The sequence below is a fragment of the Zootoca vivipara genome, chromosome 2 (genome assembly GCF_963506605.1).
Source record: "Zootoca vivipara chromosome 2, rZooViv1.1, whole genome shotgun sequence".
Classification (NCBI taxonomy): domain Eukaryota; kingdom Metazoa; phylum Chordata; class Lepidosauria; order Squamata; family Lacertidae; genus Zootoca; species Zootoca vivipara.
In genome coordinates, this window is record NC_083277.1 from 118442621 (window position 1) to 118464627 (window position 22007).

At 47.1% G+C, this 22007-nt stretch overlaps 1 protein-coding gene across 2 annotated transcripts; it reads left to right on the forward strand.

Moving 5' to 3' along the window:
• The first annotated feature begins 6229 nt into the window (after window positions 1-6229).
• RDH8 (retinol dehydrogenase 8) lies at window positions 6230-20253 on the forward strand. Of its 2 annotated transcripts, none has more exons than XM_035101601.2 (6): window positions 6230-6404; window positions 9840-10001; window positions 12248-12427; window positions 13528-13621; window positions 14421-14604; window positions 17054-20253. In XM_035101601.2, exons 1-6 carry the CDS (start codon window positions 6299-6301, stop codon window positions 17072-17074), a joined length of 747 nt encoding a protein of 248 aa, XP_034957492.1. In that variant the 5' UTR covers window positions 6230-6298; the 3' UTR covers window positions 17075-20253. The 2 variants fall into 2 exon arrangements, with proteins under 2 accessions (XP_034957492.1, XP_034957485.1); XM_035101594.2 differs by having other exon boundaries at window positions 16906-20249.
• Window positions 20254-22007: the final 1754 nt, after the last annotated feature.

Consider the following 22007-nt stretch of genomic DNA (forward strand, 5'->3'; position numbering starts at 1 on the left):
GCACATAATCACACACAATCACTCTTGCATTGGCCTTAGTCCCAGCAGCGTCAGGGCAGAAGAAGAGTCCTGCTGGATCAGACCAACATTCAGTGCAGCATGCTCTTCAGGTGGCTTTAGAGAAACTCACAAGCAGGACGTGAGTGCACAAGGCATTGCATCACTGCTGCATTTGCCACAGGGTGAATGCGTCACCAATGCCCAATAAAACAGGGGCCCCTGTGGGAATAAGATTGTGAGATTAGAAGACCCCAGTAGGATTCCCACCACAGGCAGACCCTGCTCCTGTGTTTTTAAGCAGCAGTCTCCTAAAATAGAAATTTTGTACAGAAAGCTTTTCCCGCCAATTATTCCAGTTTCAGGTTTGCTTGATATCTACCGATCAGGCTACTCTTCGAGGCACAGGATCAGAGGGACATAGTGTCCCTTGAAGCCAAAGGGCTATCCTGCCCAATGTCCCTGTTGCCATACGGCCCAATCACAAATTGCCTCTCTTCTGACCAGCGAGGGAGAGCATGTGCCCTAGATGGAGGGTTGCAACCAATCCCAGTTACTTCTGCTCTGATTTCCTGAGTGCATTTTCAGAATCCAGCAATGCGAGCAGCCCTGCAGGAGTCACTAAATATTTATTATTTAATTTTTATACCACTTAATATATTAAAAAGATATCTAAGGGGTGTACAGAAAACAGAAGCAACAACAGACAACTTAAGCAATATATTACAAAAAATACATTGTTACATATAAAAATGTTACATTAATACAAAGTTACTAATTCATATAAATCAGGGGTGGCCAACTTCCAAGAGACTGCAATCTACTCACAGAGTTTAAAAAGTTAAAAAACCCTTTTTGGGGTTCAGGTCAAAGTTGTGGAGTTTTTTTAGGAAGGAAAGCCCTGTTTGGGGGGGGGGTTCACATAAAATTTGTAAAAGAGCTTATCTAGGGAAGAAAGCGACGCTGAGCTTTTTTTAAGGAAGGAAAGCCCTGTTTTTTGTGGTTCAGGTCATTTTAGGGGTGCAGGGCAAAGATGTTGAGCTTTTTTAGGGCAGCCACAGTTGTTCAGCTTCTTTGGGGGGAGCAAGTGATCTACCAGTGATCTACTGCAGATGTCCAGGGATCTACTGGTAGATCACGATCTACCTGTTGGACATGCCTGATATAAATCAATAACAATTCATTTTCCTTCTGACATACTCTCCCCTCAGCCTCTGGGTTCTCACCCAGAGTCCAGTCCAAACCAACTCGGCTCACCCACAGAAAGCTCACAATGAGAAGAGTTCCTAGACACAGTGGACATCACCCAAGTCTCTCACTCTAGACTTTTATGGGCAGGCCCAAGGTGGGTGGCCCTTCCTCAGGCTGCCCACAGCTGCATTATCCACACACAGGTCTAGGTACAGCAGTTTGTTTTCAAGAGGGTTCAAAGGATGGGGAAAGGGCTGCCCTTCACTCACAGCTCTCTCTTCACCCTCTGTCCTCTCTTCCTCCTCCTCCTTCTCCAGCTCCAAAGATAGCCCAGGTAGTCTTTGCTGCTGCCGCTGCCAATTCTGCCAATGGTAGTTCATGTCAGGCAGCAGCTGTGGAAGCTGAGGCTCCGTTACTTGGGTCTCACCAAGGGGAAAGGCCTGCAAGGCAGGAAGCGGGTCTTCCAGGATTCACAGCCAAGATGGTATCTGCCATTGACAATAGAAATGCTGTGTTAAGTTCCCTGGCACGCTCTCTTAGTCTTTAGTCCAGTTTACCCTGTTGTCATTACATGTCGTGTTTTCCCAGCAGCAGGTGTACTGGGAGTAAGCAGGTACATGCTCCCTCGCCTTTCTCAGCCTGGGCAAAAAATGTCATATGGCTCCTTTATTTTTTTATTTTGTGCCGCCTACCCTGATCAATACATCACAGCTGCCTGTTCGCTGCTTTCAGTCCTGTGATGAAACATGGACACACAAGCTTGACAAAGCTGCTTTCCTTCCCAGACAGAGGCCCCACTAAGCTCTTGCATGCAGAGGCAGCCATAAAGGCAGGGCCAGCAGGAAGACTGGGCTGGTTCCAACCTGGGGGCTGTGGGATGTTACTCCAGATACAGCTGTAAATATTTGCTGGGAACTTAACAATCTGGGTCAACAATTTCAGAGCTGAGCCAGTGATTTCATACCATGAGGCAACAGGATGACTCAGTCTCATTCTCCCACCCCCAAGGACTTGGGGGGGGGGGTTTGAGAAGGAAGGATGTATGCAAAGGAACAGCCACAACAAACCCTAGAGATAGGGCAAATCCACTTGCCCCCTCATCCCCTTCCCTCACGGTAAACTTATAGTCAAGTAGTCCCTTCTCAAAAATATGTGGGACTCTACATCTCTGTAGGATGCATAGCTGCCAAGTTTTCCCTTTTCTCGCGAGGAAGCCTATTCAGCATAAGGGAAAATCCCTTTAAAAAAGGGATAACTTGGCAGCTATGGTAGGATGGGAGGAAGGTCATCAATGGAAAACAGGTTGCCTGGTGAAAGTGCTGGGGAAAATGTGGAGAGGCAACCCTAACATGGAAAGATGAGGTGGCCAGCTCAGACAGTGGATTTTGAGCAGCAGGCTATGCAGACTGAGAGGTCTGGCTGACTGGACACAGTCTGGGGTAGGATGAGACCTCCTGGTGTAGGGCAGTATATAAATTCAAAGGATGACGATGGTGGTGATGATGTTTCCCCGCCAAAATGAGTGGAAAAGATGCAAAAGCAATGGGAAGAATTTCCCATGGGATTGTATACTATGCTGATTAGTGGGAGATTGATGCCATACGGATTTTCTGCCCCAAACCCCAAAATATCTTCATTTGCAATCCCATTTTTCATAGTGAAAGACTATACCACCCATGATAATGAAAGTTGGCAGTCTAATTATTAATTATTGAAGACTGTTTAGGGAAGTTTTTAATGTTTGATGCTGTACTGTTTTTAATATTCAGTTGGAAGCCGCCCAGAGTGGCTGGGGAAACCCAGACAGATGGACGGGGTATAAATAAATAAATTATTATTATTATTATTATTATTATTATTATTATTATTATTTCTCAACGGAACAAATGTTACAAGTGGATTTGTGCAACCAACAGAAGGTACATAGTGGCCCTGGAAACATCAGCCCTTGGCACACAGCTAGGACCTGCTTCTTTAATGAGATACAGTCAAAATGTGCCTTCATTTGGTTGGCCAAGGCCAAAGGAAGATACGGTAGCACCACCCACCTACAGAACACACTCCCCAGGGACTTTGTCATCCTTTTGGCACCAGGCAAAGACATTTCTGAATTCCTGGGAGTCTGAGCAGCACCAATGCTAGATGCTTTCATATTGATTATGTTTTTATTATGTTTATGAATCTTCTATTGTACCACTGTGTTTTTTTCTGCTCTGGAGTGTCTGTTTGGGGAAGCAACACATAAATTCAAGAAACCAAACTCACTAGCCCTGCTGCATACAAATGCCAGGCAGTCTGGCAATTAGATCTTCCAGGTGATTGGACACCATCGCACATGGCTAGCTGAAGCGCAAACCATGTGAGAAGTCGCTTGGAGATCTGTAAAGTTATGTCCCAACATTGATGGTTATTATTAACTTTAAAGGAGGCTTAAGTTCATTTAAAGAGAAGGAAGAAGAGAAAGAGAGGAAAAAGGAAATGAATGGGTGGGTGGGTGTGAAGGGGGGCTGGGAGTGGGCATCATACTACAGGCTGGTAGTGAGTTAAAGTAGGGGTGGCGGCGGCAGCAAAAGGTCCTGTAACACCTTAGAAATTAACCCATTTACCATAGCATGTGCATCATAGCTGTCAAGTTCTCCCTTTTTTAAAGGGAAATTCCCTTATGCTGAATAGGCTTCCTTGCGAGAAAAGGGAAAACTCGACAGCTACGGTATGATGAGCATATCTTTAACATGGCCTTTGGTACCTGAGATTTGTATTTTAGGACACATCCTATTTTTGTGATTGTAATTTGTTTTAAACAGTTCTTCATGTTGTGTTTTAAATCATTGTGCCCTGGTAAACTAGACTGGTTTTTCAAACAGTTTGTGCCGTGATTAATTTATTCATCTTTTCAGATGCCACAAGATTCACTGTTGTTTTCTGGCAGGTGGGTAATCCTTCCTAAGAAGCAGCAGTCAGTGTTCTCATGATTTCTTTTTCGGCTTTCTTTGTCAGCCTGGAGTGGATGGAATGAACTGCAGTGGCACTTGGGGACTGCAGCAATCCTGTACTCATTTACGCAGGAGCGAATCTCACTGAACTCCATGGGAATGGCTTCTGAGTATATATGCAAGATTGCACAGTAAGGTGAATCTAATTAGGTCAGACATATCAAATACTGCAGAAGCAGTAAAAGTAATCAGAAGGTTCCCCCCTTAAAAAACCCAGTATTTGTATTGTTAATCGGGGGGGGGGGGAGAGAGAGAGAGAGAGAGAGTAAGTTTGCATTTGGATTATGAAATAAAGGGCAGATTTAAACTGTTAGGGAATTTTCTGTTTTATTTTTTAAAACCACATCCTTTCAATTCCCTAATTGATTCAGCTGGGCCTGTTTGGTCCCAGCACAGCCTAGAGAGGGGTGAGGCAACCTCTGGCCAACGCCTGAGCCATTATTGGGGTATATCGCCATCTAGTGACAGAGATCAGAAACACAAAACTGCAGAAACACAACACTGCAAATGTGAGGCCGAAAGGATCTTGTTGTTTAGTCATTGAGTGTCCCCATGGACCAGAGCACACCAGGCACTCTTGTCTTCCATTGCCTCCCGCAGTTTGGTCAGACTCATGTTCGTAGCTTCGAGGACACTGTCCAACCATCTCGTACTCTGTCGTCCCCTTCTTGTGCCATCCATCTTTCCCAACATCAGGGTCTTTTCCAGGGAGTCTTCTCTTCTCATGAGGTGGCCAAAGTATTGGAGCCTCAGCTTCAGGATCTGTCCTTCTAGTGAGTACTCAGGGCTGATTTCCTTCAGAATGGATAGGTTTGATCTTCTTGCAGTCCATGGGACTCTCAAGAGTCTCCTCCAGCACCATAATTCAAAAGCATCGATTCTTCAGCAATCAGCCTTCTTTATGGTCCAGCTCTCACTTCCATACATCACTACTGAGAAAACCATAGCTTGAACTATACGGACCTTTGTCGGCAAGGTGATGTATCTGCTTTTTAAGATGCTGTCTAGGTTTGTCAATGCTTTTCTCCCAAGAAGCAGGCATCTTTTAATTTCGTGACTGCTGTTACCATCTGCGGTTATCATGAAACCCAAGAAAGTAAAATCTCTCACTGCCTCCATTTCTTCCCCTTCTATTTGCCAGGAGGTGATGTGACCAGTGGTCATGACCTCCTGGCAAATAGAAGGGGAAGAAATGGATCTAGACCCCTATATTATACAAGCATGTGACATAAAGCATCACTTCACATTCCTGTCCCTCACTTGGATCCCGATTCTCCCAGACTTGCATTACGTATTGTCACACCCTTGTTTTCTGCATTAATTCACCTGCTTTAATTAATACCATTCCCCTGGTTTTGGTTTAAAATTGGTAACGTTACTGAATTCCCCCATGTCATTTGCAGCATGCACTGGAAAACTGGAGGAAACTGGAGAAAGGCATCTCTTTAAAAACAACAACTATATACAGTAGATGCAAATCATAACTGTTGTCTTCTGAGTGTTCTAAAGGCTTTACATGCATTATCTCGTCAATGACTCCGTAAGGCAAATCTTAATTATTACCCACCATATTGCAGTTGGAGGGCAAAAGACTGAGCTTGCCCAAGGCTACTCAATCAAAAACTAAACTAGGGACTTCCTGGCTAATAGAGCACTCTTTTAGCTGTATGTTAACAATATCAGTCGTCATTCTGATTATTGTTTAATTTTAACTACCCAATTATAAATACACATTCATGTTGGGTGTGCACTAACATGCCTGCCTGCATATATATAGGGTTTCTAGTTTTTATGTTTTCCTAAGGTGCCTAGGATCTGACAACTATTCATCCACCAGACCAGCCTGTGTTTGTCATGACCCACCAGAGTACATAACAGGGCAAAATGCTGGGCATGTCTGTGAAAACTCCATAGACACAGCTGATGAAGCCCTGGGAAATGCAGTTACAGGTTTCTGAGGGGTGGCCATCTGCCCTGAAGGAGCTAGGAGCTTCCCCCGCCCAGCCCAGCCCTGTCACCAGCTCAAGCCTCCAGCTGATCACTGGGTCACATGCTAGAGGAGCTCTGTCATTCTCTCAACCCTGATCCCTTCGGGCACCACTCACTGCAGCTCAGCCATGGCCAAGGCACCTCCGCGCACTGTGCTTATCACCGGCTGCTCCTCAGGCATCGGGCTGCGCATGGCTGTGCAACTGGCGCAGGACCCAAGCAAGCGATTTCACGGTGAGACTGGGGTATCCGCTAAGGGAACTTGCTTGGGGGAGGACTGTGTGCTCTTTTTGGAATTCTGAAACTCTGGTGTGGGACCTCTTGCAGAGGAGCAAACCCACATGGAGGAAATGGGTACCCACAAAGTTCTGCACTGTTCAGCCCTGCAACTTGCAGGAAGGGACTGTGGAACCAGGGAGGGTGATAACCAGAGAATTAAAAGAATGCAGCATGCTCTGGTTTTCTCTCTTGAACCAGCCATTATTCTCAGGGCTGTGTTATGGTCTGGCAGCTAGAGCATGCTGTCACACCCACCCTGGCATCTTTATGCCCAGGGAATGTGCCTGCCTGTTCTGCCCACCCAATCTGGCACCCCCTCGGTATTGCAGGAACTTTGCTATATTCTCTGTCTGTTTCCCAGGATCCCCTCAGCCCCTGGGCAAGCTACACTTCCAGCCACCAACTCCTTTGCCCACTTCTCACCTCCAGCTCCAGATCTTGAAATCTCCCCAACCCACTGCTGCCCCATTTTCCACAGGCTAAGCAGAAACAAGCCATTCCTCTTTGCCCAGCAGTTTGGCTGGACCCAGACACTGTCCAAAGGCCACTTGCATAACCAACTACACATGGCATGGGGGTAAGAATGTTTCCAAAGCCCAGCTCTTCTCTGCCCCCCACCCCTCTCCATTCCAGTCCCACCTACTTTGCTCTTTGCTTGCCATGGGAGGCAGAATCCTAATGAGAAGCCTCGTGCTGCTCAGACAGTCCAGAGTTAAGTAACTAGAGCAGGAAGGTGCTAAGTCCAAAGGGCATTAGGTAGAGAGTGATCTGTTAGGTAAGGCACCGTGGACTGACATACATTTGTATGTGCACAAACACCAGGTATGTCCAGCAATGAAACACTTGTGTGTTCAACAGCAGAAACTAACATTGTTTGCCCAGTATCCACACACAGCTTTCCAAAACCACACGGCTCTCTCTCTCTCTCTCTCTCTCTCTCTCTCTCTCTCTCTCACACACACACACACACACACACACACACACACTGCATGCACCACATTTGTGCATCTACAACATGTCCCACTGGCAAAAATGTAACAAGGGAGACTAGATCAGGCTAAAACATTAATCTACTCCAGCATACTGTTTATAGAAGCAGCCAGTCTGGTGTTTCAATAAAAGGGGCAGGGCAGAGATGATCATCCTTTTCTTGTCTGTACTGTATTTTAAAGTCCACTGTTCCTATACATGTAGGTTCCATTTTGATATCATGGGCAATAGACATTAACAGATCTATTCCCACCTCCCCGTGAGTTTGAACAAGCCTTTATTAAGGCCATCTAAACTGATGACAGTCACCTCATACAATCATGCACAACAAGAAAAGTATCACATGTGGTCGCAGTGAGTCAACACAGCCTGCAATCACACTGCACATACCAATATATAAACACACTGTGGCGCTTGCTCCCCAGACTGAAAAACTTTATGAAACACTCACACTTCCGACTGCAAATACAGTCACAAATACCATTACCAAAAGAGTCTAGAGTTCTGTGCTAATTCCCTTTCACACCTTACATTCTGTGACAACAACAGAAAAATGCACTATTGTATTAAATTACATGTGTGGAGGATATTAGCTCCCCTCAGCCCGGTCTCTCTTAGCTATTGGAATACAGGAGGGAGAAGAGTGGGATTTTAAAGGATATTAGTAGGAGACAGGTTGGGGCAGGGGATTGGAGTCTTTGAAAAGGGAAGAGGGAGGTGGGCAAGGTAGATTAAGAAAGCTTCATCTGGATAGCCTGATTACAACATTTAAAGCTGTTTGTCTACAATTGTGGGGTATAGAAACCTGATTTAAATAAATAAATAAAACCAATCCACCTGAATTGAGCCCTGTAGGGCTCTGCTATGCAGGATGCTGCTTGAAACCAAACAAGAAGCTTTAGCTTTTTGCAATTTGAGGCCAGACTGAGAGAGAGCACAAAGAATCCTCGCCTGCCAGCATAAAGCAAAGCTATGAATCAGGATGCCAGCTTTGCAGCTAGCTTCCACATGAACTTAAGCAAACAACCCTCTCCCTTGACCTCACTTGCCTTACAATGTGGAACAGGATCAACCCTCACGCCAGGTCAGGCTATTTCTTCATCTAACACAGTATTCTCTCTGCTCTTACTGGCAGCAGGTTTCCAGAGTCACATGGAGACATTTTGCATCCTTCACATCTGTTTACCTGGTCCTTTAAAAACAAAACAAAAACTAGAGATGCCAGGGACTGAAATGGAGAACTTCTGAGTCCAAAGCATTGCTCTGTCCCAGGGCTATCAGCCCTCCCCAAAGGGGTATTAGCCAAGGGCAAGGCCCAGTATGTCCTTGACCACCAAGCTGCCAAACCTTGGGTGGTGGGTAATAACACTAACCTGCCTTGCAAGTTTGACGTCAGGATTACTGTAACTGGGCTGATGCCTGCAAGTGTTTTGAACCCCCTGGGTGTGTTATCTAAATGCTAAGTATACAGTTGTGTGCTGCAGCATATTTAGACCAGGGTTTGGGGGCCTGTGGGCTCTCAAGGAGTTATTCGACACCCAAGAGCATTGGGGCAGATGGGAGTTGGAGTCCCACACATCTGGAGGGTTCTCTGCCCCTTTATATATGCTAAGAGCTCTTGTTACGTAACTCCCCATCCATAGTGTGTCTGTGTGTTTTGTGGTTGATATTCATTATGCTCATCATTATTTCTCAAAGAGAGGCACACGCAAAACCACATATATAAAATCCAAGCATGTGCTACACATAGAAAAGCCTAAGTGCACACACATACTTGGCAACAAAGTATTACTTCTCCCCCCCCCCACCTTCCCTTCACAGACTTCACAGAGGGGATTACCTACAGAGGGATTTGGCATCATGACCCCAAAGCGGCTTACAATGCGTGAATCCTCAATTGCCCTCCTGACCCCTAGCAAAAAAGCTCACATTCCCTACCTCTGAGCCAGGCAATCGGCTCCCTGGGCCACACGGGTGTCAGGCTATGTAACAGCAATCTGACTTGGGGGGGGGGAGCCTGTCTATGAGCTACTGGAACCCCCCCTTTCCCCCTCCAGGGTTCTCAAGATGTTCAGCTTTCATTAAAATGCATTCAAGTCTCTAGTCCTTGTAGGGATCTAATTAAATGCATACAGGTTTTTTTCCACAGTAAAAAGCAAACATGCTGCTGATTTTCAGTGCTCTGTCCAATGAGTGCAAAGCTCTTGGATACACACACACACACACACACACACACACACACACACACGAAAATACTAATTTAAACCTGTGGGGTTAGATGTATATTACTATGCACACTTTGGCAGTTTTTCATGGACATGATGCCCCTCCAATCCACTCTTAATGCGTCTCAGCACCACAGAACATTGGCTATGCTCCTGTGCACTGTCTCCCTTCCAGTCATTGCCACCATGCGCGACCTGCGCAAGAAGGACAAGCTGGAGGCAGCTGCTGGGGACACACTCAACAAGACCCTCAGCATCCAGCGCCTTGATGTCTGCAGTGATGAGTCTGTGGCTGAGTGCATCAACAGCCTTCCTGAGAAACGACTGGATGTGCTGGGTAAGGGGCAGCCAGGAGGAACTCCTTTATCCTATGGCGTCATGCTACAGCTGTGGTGAGGAAAGGGAGGTGCTAAAGGGAATTCAGCAGAGGGGGGTTTCTACTCTATTAAGTGCAGCAGCATGGCCCACTACATCTTCTCTCTTGAAGCTTAATTACTCATGCAGGTTTAATAAGCAGGCTTTATTCAGCTCTTGAGAGGGCAGGCATTTTCTCTGCCCAAGAGAAAGGCAGGAAAAGCCTGCATGGTAGGCAGGAATTGCCTTCTTCGCAGCCTTTATCCTCAAGTGCACTGCTGCTCATGGGGGCGATTGTCTTCCATACACTTATAAAGAAGAAAGCAAAGGGGCATGCTGTGGGGAGGAGGCTAAATATGTCCCCTGCCCTTGGTGCCCCCCCCTCCTACCAACTACCGAGAATCCAGCCTGCTCCTTTCTGCACATGCCCCCTCCCTCTTGGTCACTCTAGAGCAGGCATGGCCAACAGGTAGATCGGGATCTACCGGTAGATCCCCAGGATGTTTCTGGTAGATCCCGGGTAGATTGTGGGTTCCTTAGTGATTGCCAGCCTAAAAGAAAAGAAAGAGCTCTCCCCCGTAAGAAAAGTATTTGGGCAGTGCTCCCCCCAAAAAGGTTACCAAATCTGGTCACCCCCCCTTTCCTTCTCCCTAAAAAAAGCTCAACAACTTTGAGCCGAACCCCAAAAAATGGGGGTAGATCACCGCCAGATTTTAATTCTGAAAGTAGATCACAGTATCTTGGGAGTTGGCCACCCCTGCTCTAGAGCAGGGGCTGGGGGAGCTTTTTCAGCCTGAGGGCCACATTCCCTTGGAGAGAACCTTCTGAGGGGCATATGAATGTGGTCGGTGGAGCCAGAGGCAAAAAATGGGCAGAGCAAGGAACATGATCCTTATCTTTGTACCTTAGGCTACATTCAAGACACATGAAAACCCAAGCCACATGCACACACAGCTCCATCCTTCTCCCAGGGAGCAATAGCAAACTATATTATCACAGCTCAGGGACGCATTCCAACTAAGCAATAAAAGCATAAATTAACTGCAGTTGATCCAGTTTGTAGATCAGGGTGCTCAATCCACTATCCTACTAAAATAGCTTATTGTTTTTTGTCTCTGTTTCCCATTTTTACATGTTGGTTTGTCTTTTCAGTTCAGTGTGGTCAGGACCTTTCTCAGATCCTTAAATGTGTATGTTTCACAAGCATGAGTAGATAAGGGTGCACATAGCCTTGCTCCTAAGGAGAGTCCAAAATCCAGGGAGCTGTGCTATTCATTAGATAAACAGGCAGGCATGCGCGGGCACATGCACATGGCATAATATGGCACCCAGTTTATGAGAATGTACTAAAATAAGCTGACAGCCATAGTGTAGGACTTCCTCTGTGCGAATCTGTCACAAACCATGGTAAAACCTGAGAGCCCTGTTATCACTGCGTTCAACTACCAGAATAAGAAGGGTCTATCTATTATCCTGGTGCTGTGGTAAATGGTGTCATTGCCCTCAATGACATCCCCCTCTCTTACACTATAGGCAGAAAAGCTGCAAAGGAAGTTTGAGAGGTTCCTACCGGGATGTGATATATCAGCAGCAAATTCACATACACTGTCCAAAATGTGCCCTCTGTCATCAGTCATGGCCTAGTCCCTTTTGTCATGTCTGAGAAGAGTGGGGTGCATTGTATTTGGAGTTGCTAGGCACAGCTATGATGAGGAGATGCTCTGGTTGCCTAGCAACCACAATGTTTCCCATGGGGAGAGGCCATTTTGTATACCAACTGCATGCTTGGTATACTAATTGTCCCAGGCTCTAAGCCCTGTCCTCAGGCCTAACAAAGTGTCCACAACACACACACTCACACATCTACCTCTAACATCCCTTCCCCAACCTGATGCCCTCCACATATTGTTAAATGGCACTTGTCATTATCTCTGACTGCTGGCCATGCTGGCAGGGACTCATGGAAGTTGTAGTCCAAAACAGTTCGAGGACATAATGTTGGGCTAATCTGCAGGAAGAAATGACAGCCATTGATTGAGCATTCCAGGGAGGTAGAAGAAGAGCTCCTTTTAGGAGGAGAATATGGAGAGGCATGATGAAACCAGGGGTGGAAATAAAACGGGGACTTCCATTCCTGTCCAGACAACACTCTGGCAGTATGGGAAGCTATGCTGGCCGGAGATTAATGGAACATAGATATTTCTTAATGTCATAATTTATGTTCCCCAGTGAACAATGCCGGTGTGGGGCTCGTTGGGCCTGTAGAGTCCATTTCTATCGATGACATGAAGCGCGTCTTTGAGACCAACTTCTTTGGTGCCATCCGCATGATCAAAGCTGTTCTCCCTGAAATGAAGCGAAGACAGAGAGGACACATTGTAGTTATCAGCAGCGTCATGGGATTGCAAGGTATGGACGGAATAGGGAGGGCAGGAGGAAGCAGAGCAGAGATATCCAAACTGAAACGACCTCAAAGCCTTCGCTCTGTAACTCTATAACCAAAGAGACCTCAGGGCCCCACAGATCAGTTCTCTGCCAGCAGTAGTGAAACTCCCACAAATGATAGGGAGCATGCAGGATCTTTCATCTGAGATAGGAATGAGTTGGAGTGAGTTTTGGAACATCAAGTTCTACCTCAAAAATTTAGAAAAGAAATCTGGACTTTTTTTCAGATAAAACACTGGGTCTCATTTTCCTGGATCTATGACTATCTTGTGACAAACTTTCAGCATTAAGGATCTGACTTTTTTTTTTTAAGTAAGTCACAAAACTCTAATCTTCAATTCTGGAAATTGCATTATTCTGGCAAATGTGGATTCTAGGGTACACACATTTTCCAAGATAATATGCAATCCTGCTTTGATTGTTAGTCTGTATTTATCCCTTGGTGCAACACATCCAAGTGCCACAACCATCAATATGCCCCCTCTCTTTTCCTCAGGCCCTTAAGTACCATCCCAGTTAAGCTGATCCTCTGTGTTACTTAAGCCTGGATTGAATGCAGGAGTGGGTGGGGGATAGGAGGAGCACATCCCTCAGGTAACAGGTGGAAGGGGTGCCAAACAGCACCCTTTTGTGGAAGAGCAAGGAGAGAGGAGGTGTGCCATGGCTGTGCACACACTTAGTGAATCCTTACATTCCGACCAGGGTCCACTTATTGGAAGAGGTGGGTAGACGTAGAAAAGTCTTCCTCCTTGCAATCTCCAGGAAGAGGAAGGCAAGAAGCTGCAGTGGCTGTAAGAGGATGACAACCATAACAACGAGAAAGAGTTTCTCCCCATAGTCCCCAATCCCTCCTCCACCACTGCCAGCCATCTCCACCACAGCTGCTCATCTTCCCCTTCCTGGGGTGAGCAAGTAGGTGGGCTGGTCAAGTTGAAGGCTAGGGCAAAATTTGTATAGCTGGCACTGGCCTTACCATTTCTGTTTTCTCAAGAATGTAAACAACCTGTGGAGCAGTGTGCGTTGATGGGTATGCTCACTTCAAATCCCTTCTGCTTTCCAACCAGGTGTCCCCTTCAATGACGTGTATGCTGCCTCCAAGTTTGCCATGGAAGGTTTCTGTGAAAGCCTAGCTGTGCAACTCCTCAAATTCAACATTTTGTGAGTTGAGTGAGCGACATGGGGGCAGATCTCAAAGAGCTTAAATTCTTCTACCCAGTTTAGTGAAACTGGAAGGGATTTGCACAAGCAACGTCCTTCCCCGAAACATCAGGGAAAGGTACACTCAGATAGAAACAGAGATGGGCCCAGTTCACACACCATATTAAATCACAGTTTAAAACAAAGATGGTACCTCCTGGATCAGGCCGATAGCCCATCTAGTCCAGCATCCTGTTGAGTGTTACACTGAGGTCTGTCTGTTTTTGCTATTTTGTGCTTTTCTTTTTGCGGCTCTTTTTGTGTGTGACTATGTGGAACCCAGTTCAGCTACTGATTGATTGTGTGACTGCAGTACATTGTTTATTGCTTTCATTTTATGGATCAATGGTATTGTTAGATAGTAAAATTGCTGTTTTAGGGACTGTTTTTAAAAGTCTGGAATGGATTGATCCATTTTGCATTACTTTCTATGGGAAAGCGCACCTTGGTTTTGGAATGCTTTGGTTTTGGAACGGACTTCCAGAACAGATTAATTTTGAGAACCAAAGTACCACTGTATATATAAATAATAGATCTCATGTTGATCGCAATGGCAGAGCTAAGTCCCATTTGCGGAGGCCTTTATATATAATCTAAAATGAACATTAATTCAAATAAGCTTCCCTGGGGCAATTAAGCAGGGAAGGGCACAGAGGCCCTGGCCGTTTCCTTCCAACTTTAGGCATCTGATGTGATGATCCCAGGCCCAAATGCTGCCTCATTTTCTCTCTCTCTCTCTTTCACTCTCCCTCCTACACAGCATCTCTCTGGTAGAGCCCGGTCCAGTCAACACAGAATTTGAGATGAAGCTGATGGAGGAAGTGGCCCGCTCCGAGTTCCCGGGAGCCGATGCTGCCACTGTGCGATACTTCAAGGAGATCTATCTTCCGGCCTCCCATGAGATATTCACCACCATGGGCCAGACCCCTGAGTATGTGGCTAAGGTAGGGGTCACCCTCATGAGTGACACAGGAAAGCAGGGGCGTACCCAGGATCAAAACTGGGGACGACGACAAGCCATGGTCGTTCAGGGGTGGGGCCAAGGCATGGGAGGGGAGGGGACACAAAGTGGGAAACGTGGACGGGGCTACGGAGCCCAGGTGAAACTGACTCCGGGAAGAAGTTTCATCCTGGGCGCCGCGCTGGGGGAGAGCGCGCGCGTGTGCAGCCAGGGGCATCGCAATAGGGGGCGGGGGGGGCCCTGGGCTGCACTTTGTGGGGGGCAGCGCGGCGCCCCCTCGCCACCTCCACCAGGAGGAGGAGAGGGAGGGAGGGCTGGCCGAACAGCTGCACACTCGAGTTGCCTCCGATCCCACAGACCCGGCAGGGGCACAAGCTGAGGTCCGCTCTCCTTTCCCTCCCCGGGGGCAAGGCCTGGCTCTGCGGCTTAGAGCCCCTCCACCTTCTCCGCCTCTTGCTGCAAAGCCCCCTCCCCTTTCCGCAGCTCCTGCTGCCGCTGCAGCTCAAACAGAAGCGGTGGCGGCGTCCGCTGCGCGCTCCGAGGGCGCGCCGACCCGGGAGCTGCTGAGGCACTGTGCCTCCGTGGGCTATTGTTGCAGCTGCCAGGAGCGGCCCATGTGCAGCCCCCGGAGTCGGGGCCAGCGGGGTTGGGCACACTGTCGGGCCGCGGCCGGCAGGATCAGTAAGTGGCGGTGGCGCTGCCGCCGGGGCTGGGCTGGGCTGGTTATGTACGCAGCTCCCGCACTGCCCTCATGCTGGAGCTCGAGGAGGGGAGGGAGAAACGGAGAGGAGGAGGAAGCCGCTTCCCTGTCCATTGCTCCTCCTTTCCCTTTGCGCGGGTCCCTTCCTCCCAGTGGCGTTACTAGCCTTTATGCGCGACTGACGCCACACACCCTGGGCAGCTAGAAGGCTAGCAACGCCGCTGCACCTTGCTGAGCCACTTCAGGCTCTTCTTGCGGGACCGCGACGCATCTCCAGCTCAGCTGCAGCCACCGTGAAGCAGGACGATTTTTATTTTTTTTTGCTTCAGGGGGGCAGCTGCCCCCCCCCCGCCCCATGCTGGATATGCCCTTGCAGTAAAGCTTTAAAGCCAGTAGTTCTTCTACAGCCTCACTGACAATTTTCACCTTGCCGGACTGGACTGAGTTGTTTGCATAAGACAAAGCAGGAACTGGCCTCTTCCATTGTTCCACACTGGCATCCATTGCTCCCTCCTTCTCTAGCCTGCTGTCCTGTAATGCATACGCAGACCCAGGGCCTGCTCTACCATTTGACAGAGTGAGGCAGCTGCCTCAGGTGGCAAATGCTGAATGGTGGGAGGTGATGGCAAGGTGTTGGGAAGACAGAGCTGTGCACATGGCCTTCCCTGTCCCACTCAGTTCCCCTGTTCCCGTCAGGTGCAGTTGCCCACCAGTCCACCTGTCTTCTGTACATGGAACTGGGAGAAGCATCTTCTTCTTCTTCTTCACCTCAGATAGCAAAATGCCTTGATCCAGCTCAGGCTACTATTTGTTTCTTTTAAGCTTTATTTCTCACATTTCACCATGTAGGTCTCAAAGTGACATACTACAATAAAATACACAGCATACAGGATTTAAAACATGAATTAAGCTTCCAAAAATTTAAACCTCATAATTTAAAATATTTTTAATAAGTTTTGTGGTTTTTTTAAAATCATCCAAGAAGCATTCAAAGTGCAAAGGCATCCTGAAATAAACTGGTTTTGACCAAGCATCTGAAACTCAGTAGGGACGGTGCCTGTTTAACTTCTTGTGGGAGAAAGTTGCAATCAAACAGGTCAGCTTGGGACATCAAGGCCTCCATGACAACCCTGGGGCAGCCTCAGTATATCAGCCACACCCTGGACCTCATCTTTGCCACAGAGCAGACCTTGATGGCTGGGGCAGGGTGGGAAGCTGCTTGCTTTGAATCAGTTGTCATGGCCACACAATTCCTGGTAAGGTTTGGGCTGCATGCTCCCCTGTTCAAGGGTGATGGAACCACTAAGATGGTCCACCCTGAGACTGATGGAACCTGATGGATCCTTGCATGCCCTGGCTGACATGGCCAGTGCTCCTGTTCATGCTCTTGCCTCACTGTGGAACACTGATGTGTCAAAGGCAGTATCCTTCTGACTACCACCTGCTAGGGATCAGGGGAGGGGGTATTGCGCTCATGCACTGCTTGTGAGCTAGCCACCATGAGAGCAAAATGCTGGACTCAATATGCCAAGATGTGAAGGAGTTGTATCAAAATACCAACCTCTTTCCACCTCCCACCTTCAGGCTGTTGTGAACGTCATCACCAAGGAGCGTCCTCCTTTCCGGACACAGACAAACGCCCTATACACACCACTGGTGGCCCTGAAGTACGCGGATACCTCAGGGGATCTGTCCGTTGGCACCTACTACAACCTGCTTTTTCGCTTCACAGGCATCTTCCACCTCAGCATGAGCTTCCTCAAATGCATCACATGCAGCTGTTTCCGGCGCCGGGTCACACCTGCTTGAGGTCAGGGTGGGCGAGGCACTGATGGTAGCAGAGCCTCACCTCTTCCCACTGCCCTACTAAGGCTATGTCGGATGACCAGATTGAACTAGAGAAGTACATGAGACATTCTGCAACAGATAGTCCACTCCCATGTTTTAAAGCTACCAGATTCTGGTGAATTTACAGATAAGGAATGTGTATTGGGGAGGAATTAAAGTCAACAGGTCCTTTGGGATGTGAGTAGGAATGTCAGGTCTTTCCAACAGAAAAAGGAGCAGGACTTGCCAATGTTTGTTTACTTGTCCCATGTTTGAACAGAAATCAACCCAGCGAATGCCATCGGGATTTGCTGTTGTTATTGCTTTCAGTCCGCAAATGATACATAATTGATTACATTCCCCTCTATTTGCATTGAAATGAACAGGGTGGAATAATGTAACAGCAACATAAAAGGTAAAGGTACCCTTGACCATTAGGTCCAGTCGCGGACGACTCTGGGGTTGCGTGTTCATCTTGCTCTATAGGCCAAGGGAGCCAGCGTTCGTCCGCAGACAGTTTTTCTGGATCATGTGGCCAGCATGACTAAGCCGCTTCTGGCAAAACCAGAGCATCGCACAGAAATGTTGTTTACCTTCCCACTGTACCTATTTATCTACTTGCAGTACCTATTTATCTACTTGCACTTTGACGTTGCAAGCAACGTCACTTGCACAGCAACATACTTTATGTAATTATGTGCATAAATTATGTGAGTCGCATAATTTCACCACAGCAGACAGCAAGACCAATAGCACAGTTTGCGGCAGAAGGTAAGCTGCAACAGAATGCAACCATGCTGCATGCGACAAACACAGGGTGGAATGTTGCCTCCGGTGAAGTTTGAAATAAATCCAGGGACAAAAACTAGGCAGAAGTGTGAGGGGAAATTGAAAGGATATTGGTATATTTCAGTGAACTTTCTCAGACTCTAAATAACCTCAACAGAACTGTGCAATTCTGTATAAAGCAGCCCCATGGGACCTGGCAAAAAACTCCTATAAGGTCTTAAGGTCCTGCTCATACAGCGTTCTTGTTCCCATAAAGCTGAATAGTGGAGCATTCAGGACAGACCAAAAGAAGCACTTCTTCACACAGTGCATATTTATAGCTATGGGCTTTGCTGCCAGAAGATGTAATGATGGCTACTAGCTTAGATAGCTTTCAAAGAGGGTTTAGACAAATTCATGGAGGGTAAGGCTACCAATGGCTCTCAGCCATGATGGCACTACCCACCTGAGTGAGAAGCTGAGACCAGCTGCTGAGGAGCATCAGTGGAGAGAAGGTGCTGTTGCCCTCAGGTCCAGCTTGTGGGTTTCCCCTAGGCATCTGCTTGGCCAATTTGAAGGAGATGCACCTGATCCAGCAGGGCTCTTTCATTATGTCATTAATATGGTCATCAGTAAGAATTTATATGGCATTTGTATATCCACAGAGAATTGTTTGCGAATTCTAATCTCCCAAAAGGAGTGCCAGTGCTGAGTAGTGGTTGGTGAGCTTCATCCTCACCAAGTAGGGTAGAGGCTTGCCATGTAACCTATAAGGAAAATCATTATTATGCCTATAAGGAAAATCATGAATGATGTTCTTGAGGTGGGCCTGGGAAAGTCAGCCTGTGAATGAGACTGTTTTTTCCTGGAAATGAATGGTTTGTCAAGGAGGATACAATGAGCAGTGCATGTGCCATGCAACTAGTGACATTGCCCATTAAGGCCAAATGGGCAGTTCGCCATTCCAAGCTTTTGTATAGATAATGTGCAGGAGAGATATTTCAGTAGCAGAATAGTTAGAGTAAGATTGCACATTTGATCAATCACTTTGATTAACCAGTTTACATAAAACATTTGGTCAATTAAAAGGCCACCTTCACGTAATTGGGCACCGTATTTTCTTTAGTGTGTTATTTTAAATATATGTTTGCAAAGCACCGATAGAAGGTGCTTCAAAGTGGCACTTCCCCTCCCCCCCCCCCCTGGAAGGAATGCTAAGACACACCAACTGCACCACATATGGGCTTCATTTCAGGGCTGGCTCCAGGTTTTTGGGCTGTGGGCAAGAGACCTAAAGCTTGTGTTCTGCATGGCAGCCCCGTTGTGCACACTCACCCATGCATATAGATACTTGTTTTGGGGCAGCGAAGGGGAGAACTCCAGAAGTCAGTGCTGTAGCTCCCTTGCTCTGGGCCACCAGAGAGCAGTTCCCTCCTCACCACTGCCAGTGCAGCAGTGAGTCCAGACAGAGAGGGTTCTGCAACTACCTGGTTGCTGTTCCTCACATTGCCATCACTGGTGAGAAGCTGCCAAAGCTCTCTGCCTTCAGGGGATGCTATTCTTGCTCCTCCTCGTTGTCGCTGAGAGAGGGGGGCGTTCTGGTGGGCTTCTCTTCCTCTGCTGCCAGAGGAGGAACCTAGGTGGCCTCCTACACATGGTGGAGCATATGCACACAAGGCTAAACAAAATGGTGTCATCCAGTCACAGCTCCAGACAATGTAGATAGCAGTGAACCTCCTCAAGGTGCCTGGCAATGCTGACTTCTGGCCCAACATTAAAACATACAACCTTTTTCTTCAGAATGTTTTTATTCTTTTGCACAGAACAATCCTATGCCTGTTTACTCAGAAGTTAGTACTATTAAGTTCCATTTTGCTTGAGTCAAACCTCATGGAAGGACAAGGTTCAGGGTCCTTCCACACTAGGCGTGCAGTGTAGTTATAGAGAAGCTATTCTGAATGGATAAAGATGTTTCAAATGTTTGCTGGAAGTCCCAAGAACATGAAGGGACTTTTAATCATTTAAAAAGGCTTAAAAATGGATACAATTACTGTGCATACGATACAGCAGATTTTAAAGGTTGAATATTAATAATCTGAATATTAACCTTGGGGGCTAATGGACACATAATTAGAAAAGGACTATGGAAGATTATTCCAATATATGACTACAGTTTATTTTGTTTTTAGATATGCTGTAACCTACCCAGAGTGGCTGGGGAAACCCAGCCAGATGGGTGGGATATAAATAATAAAATTGTTGTTGTTGTTGTTGTTGTTGTTGTTCATTCACTTTGTAAGGGGCTTCCACCTGACACAATTGTTTGTGAAAGACAAAGTGTAGCACTATAGCACCTGAAAGCTATCGTGATGTTTGTAATGAAATGAAAACCCTTGCAAGTTGTCATCATCACCACCATTAACCATGTTGCTTAAAAGGTGGGGGCTAGAAAAGGGGTGGCTTTTGTAAAGCATTATTTTAAGAATAATCTTATACAGCACTAGCTGGCCCTGCCACACGTTGCTGTGGGTTATTTGTGTGATTTCCCTTACCCTGTGCCGATCCATGACATATCCCTGTGATTCCACCATTTCTCCCCTCACCCCCCCAGCTGATCCCTGTGATTCCCCCTCACCCCCTCCCTCATCCCTGTGAATCCCCCAACTCTGTCCTGATCCATGACCTATTATGCCCCCTCTTCCCCCACCCCCAGCTTATCCTTGTGATTTTCCTCCTCTCCTCCCCCTAACCCCCCACCTACCCCTGTGACCCGTTCATTTTGCACACAATCATTCCACCAATGCACATGTTCTGTAAAATTTTGCCCTGTCCCAACCCTGACTCCCCTACCCACGTGTGTTATGTGAAATAACATTTATTCTACCCAAAGGCACGGTCCTGGAAAAGGCCCATATTCAGTTGATTCTATGCTGCGGCCTATTCAGCCCCCCCATTCCCCACCCCCCACCCAGGCAGGCCCCTAAATCCACTCAGCCTAGTCTGCTAAGCCGAGGTGAGATACTGTGGAGAGGGCAGGTTTCATCCCTGTGTCTCCCCCTACCCTGTTCTGATCCATTACCTATCCCTGCCCCTATTCAGTCCCCCATCCCCCCCAGGCAGGCCCCTACCTCCACTTAGCAATGTTGGGCCTTGTTGCTGCAAAAGGCCTGTTTTCAGTTGGTTGCTGTGGAATTCTGTGGTGCCATCTGGTGGCGCGGCTTTCGAGGCAGCAGTGGGCGATCTACCTTTCTATTGGATGCTGCTGGAGTCTTCAGAGCTTCTGCTGGTGATGTCTAATTTGGGCACCACTTTTTTGTGTTTAATCATTATTTTAAGTATGAAAGGTTTGCTTTTTTGGGAAAAAAATTATGCCAGATCCCTCACTGATGGGCATGGAACATTGTGGCCAAATTTGTTACATTACGGTTCAGCGGTTACAGAGAAAGGCTGTTACATCTGTGCGCTCAATGCCTACATTTTTATATACAGTGGGACCTCGACTTACGAATTCAATCCGTTCCGAATGCACACTCGTAGGTCGAAAACTTCGTAAGTCGAGTTTCCCATAGGAAAAGCGGTTTCCCATAGGAATGCATTGGAAACGGGAAAATTCATAAGTCGAGGAAACCGCATCTAAAAACTCGTAAGTCAAAGAAACTGCACCTAGCCGCAAACGGGTTTTCCATTCGGATGTCGGGGAAATCGTAAGCGCGCGGCCACTTTTTCCGCTCATAAGTCGAAAACGTCAGATGTTGAGCTCGTAAGTTCCAGACGGGTCCGTGGAGTACTCAACCTGAAGCGTACTTAACCTGAGGTATGAGTGTAATTGGTTCCGGAAGTCCGTACTTAACCTGAAGCGTACTTAACCTGAAGCGAACTTTCCCATTGAAAGTAATGGAAAGTGGATCAATCCATTCCAGACAGGTCCGAGGAGTACTTAAACTGAAAATACTCAAACCAAGGCGTACTTAAACAGAGGTATGACTGTACAGCCATTAGAATTAATGAACCTAAGTAGGTGTACTGGAAGTAAAAGTTAGTTGAATAGAACCCATTATTTAATTGCTGGTAAGATATTGCTGGTTATGGGG

Excerpts from the sequence above, each read along its gene's own strand:
- RDH8 (XM_035101594.2), top strand. The coding sequence starts at position 6,299 with ATGGCCAAGGCACCTCCGCGCACTGTGCTTATCACCGGCTGCTCCTCA. Across the intron at positions 12,428-13,527 it reads CAGCGTCATGGGATTGCAAG|GTGTCCCCTTCAATGACGTG; the intron begins GTATGGACGGAA and ends CTTTCCAACCAG. Across the intron at positions 14,605-16,905 it reads CCCCTGAGTATGTGGCTAAG|GCTGTTGTGAACGTCATCAC; the intron begins GTAGGGGTCACC and ends TCCCACCTTCAG.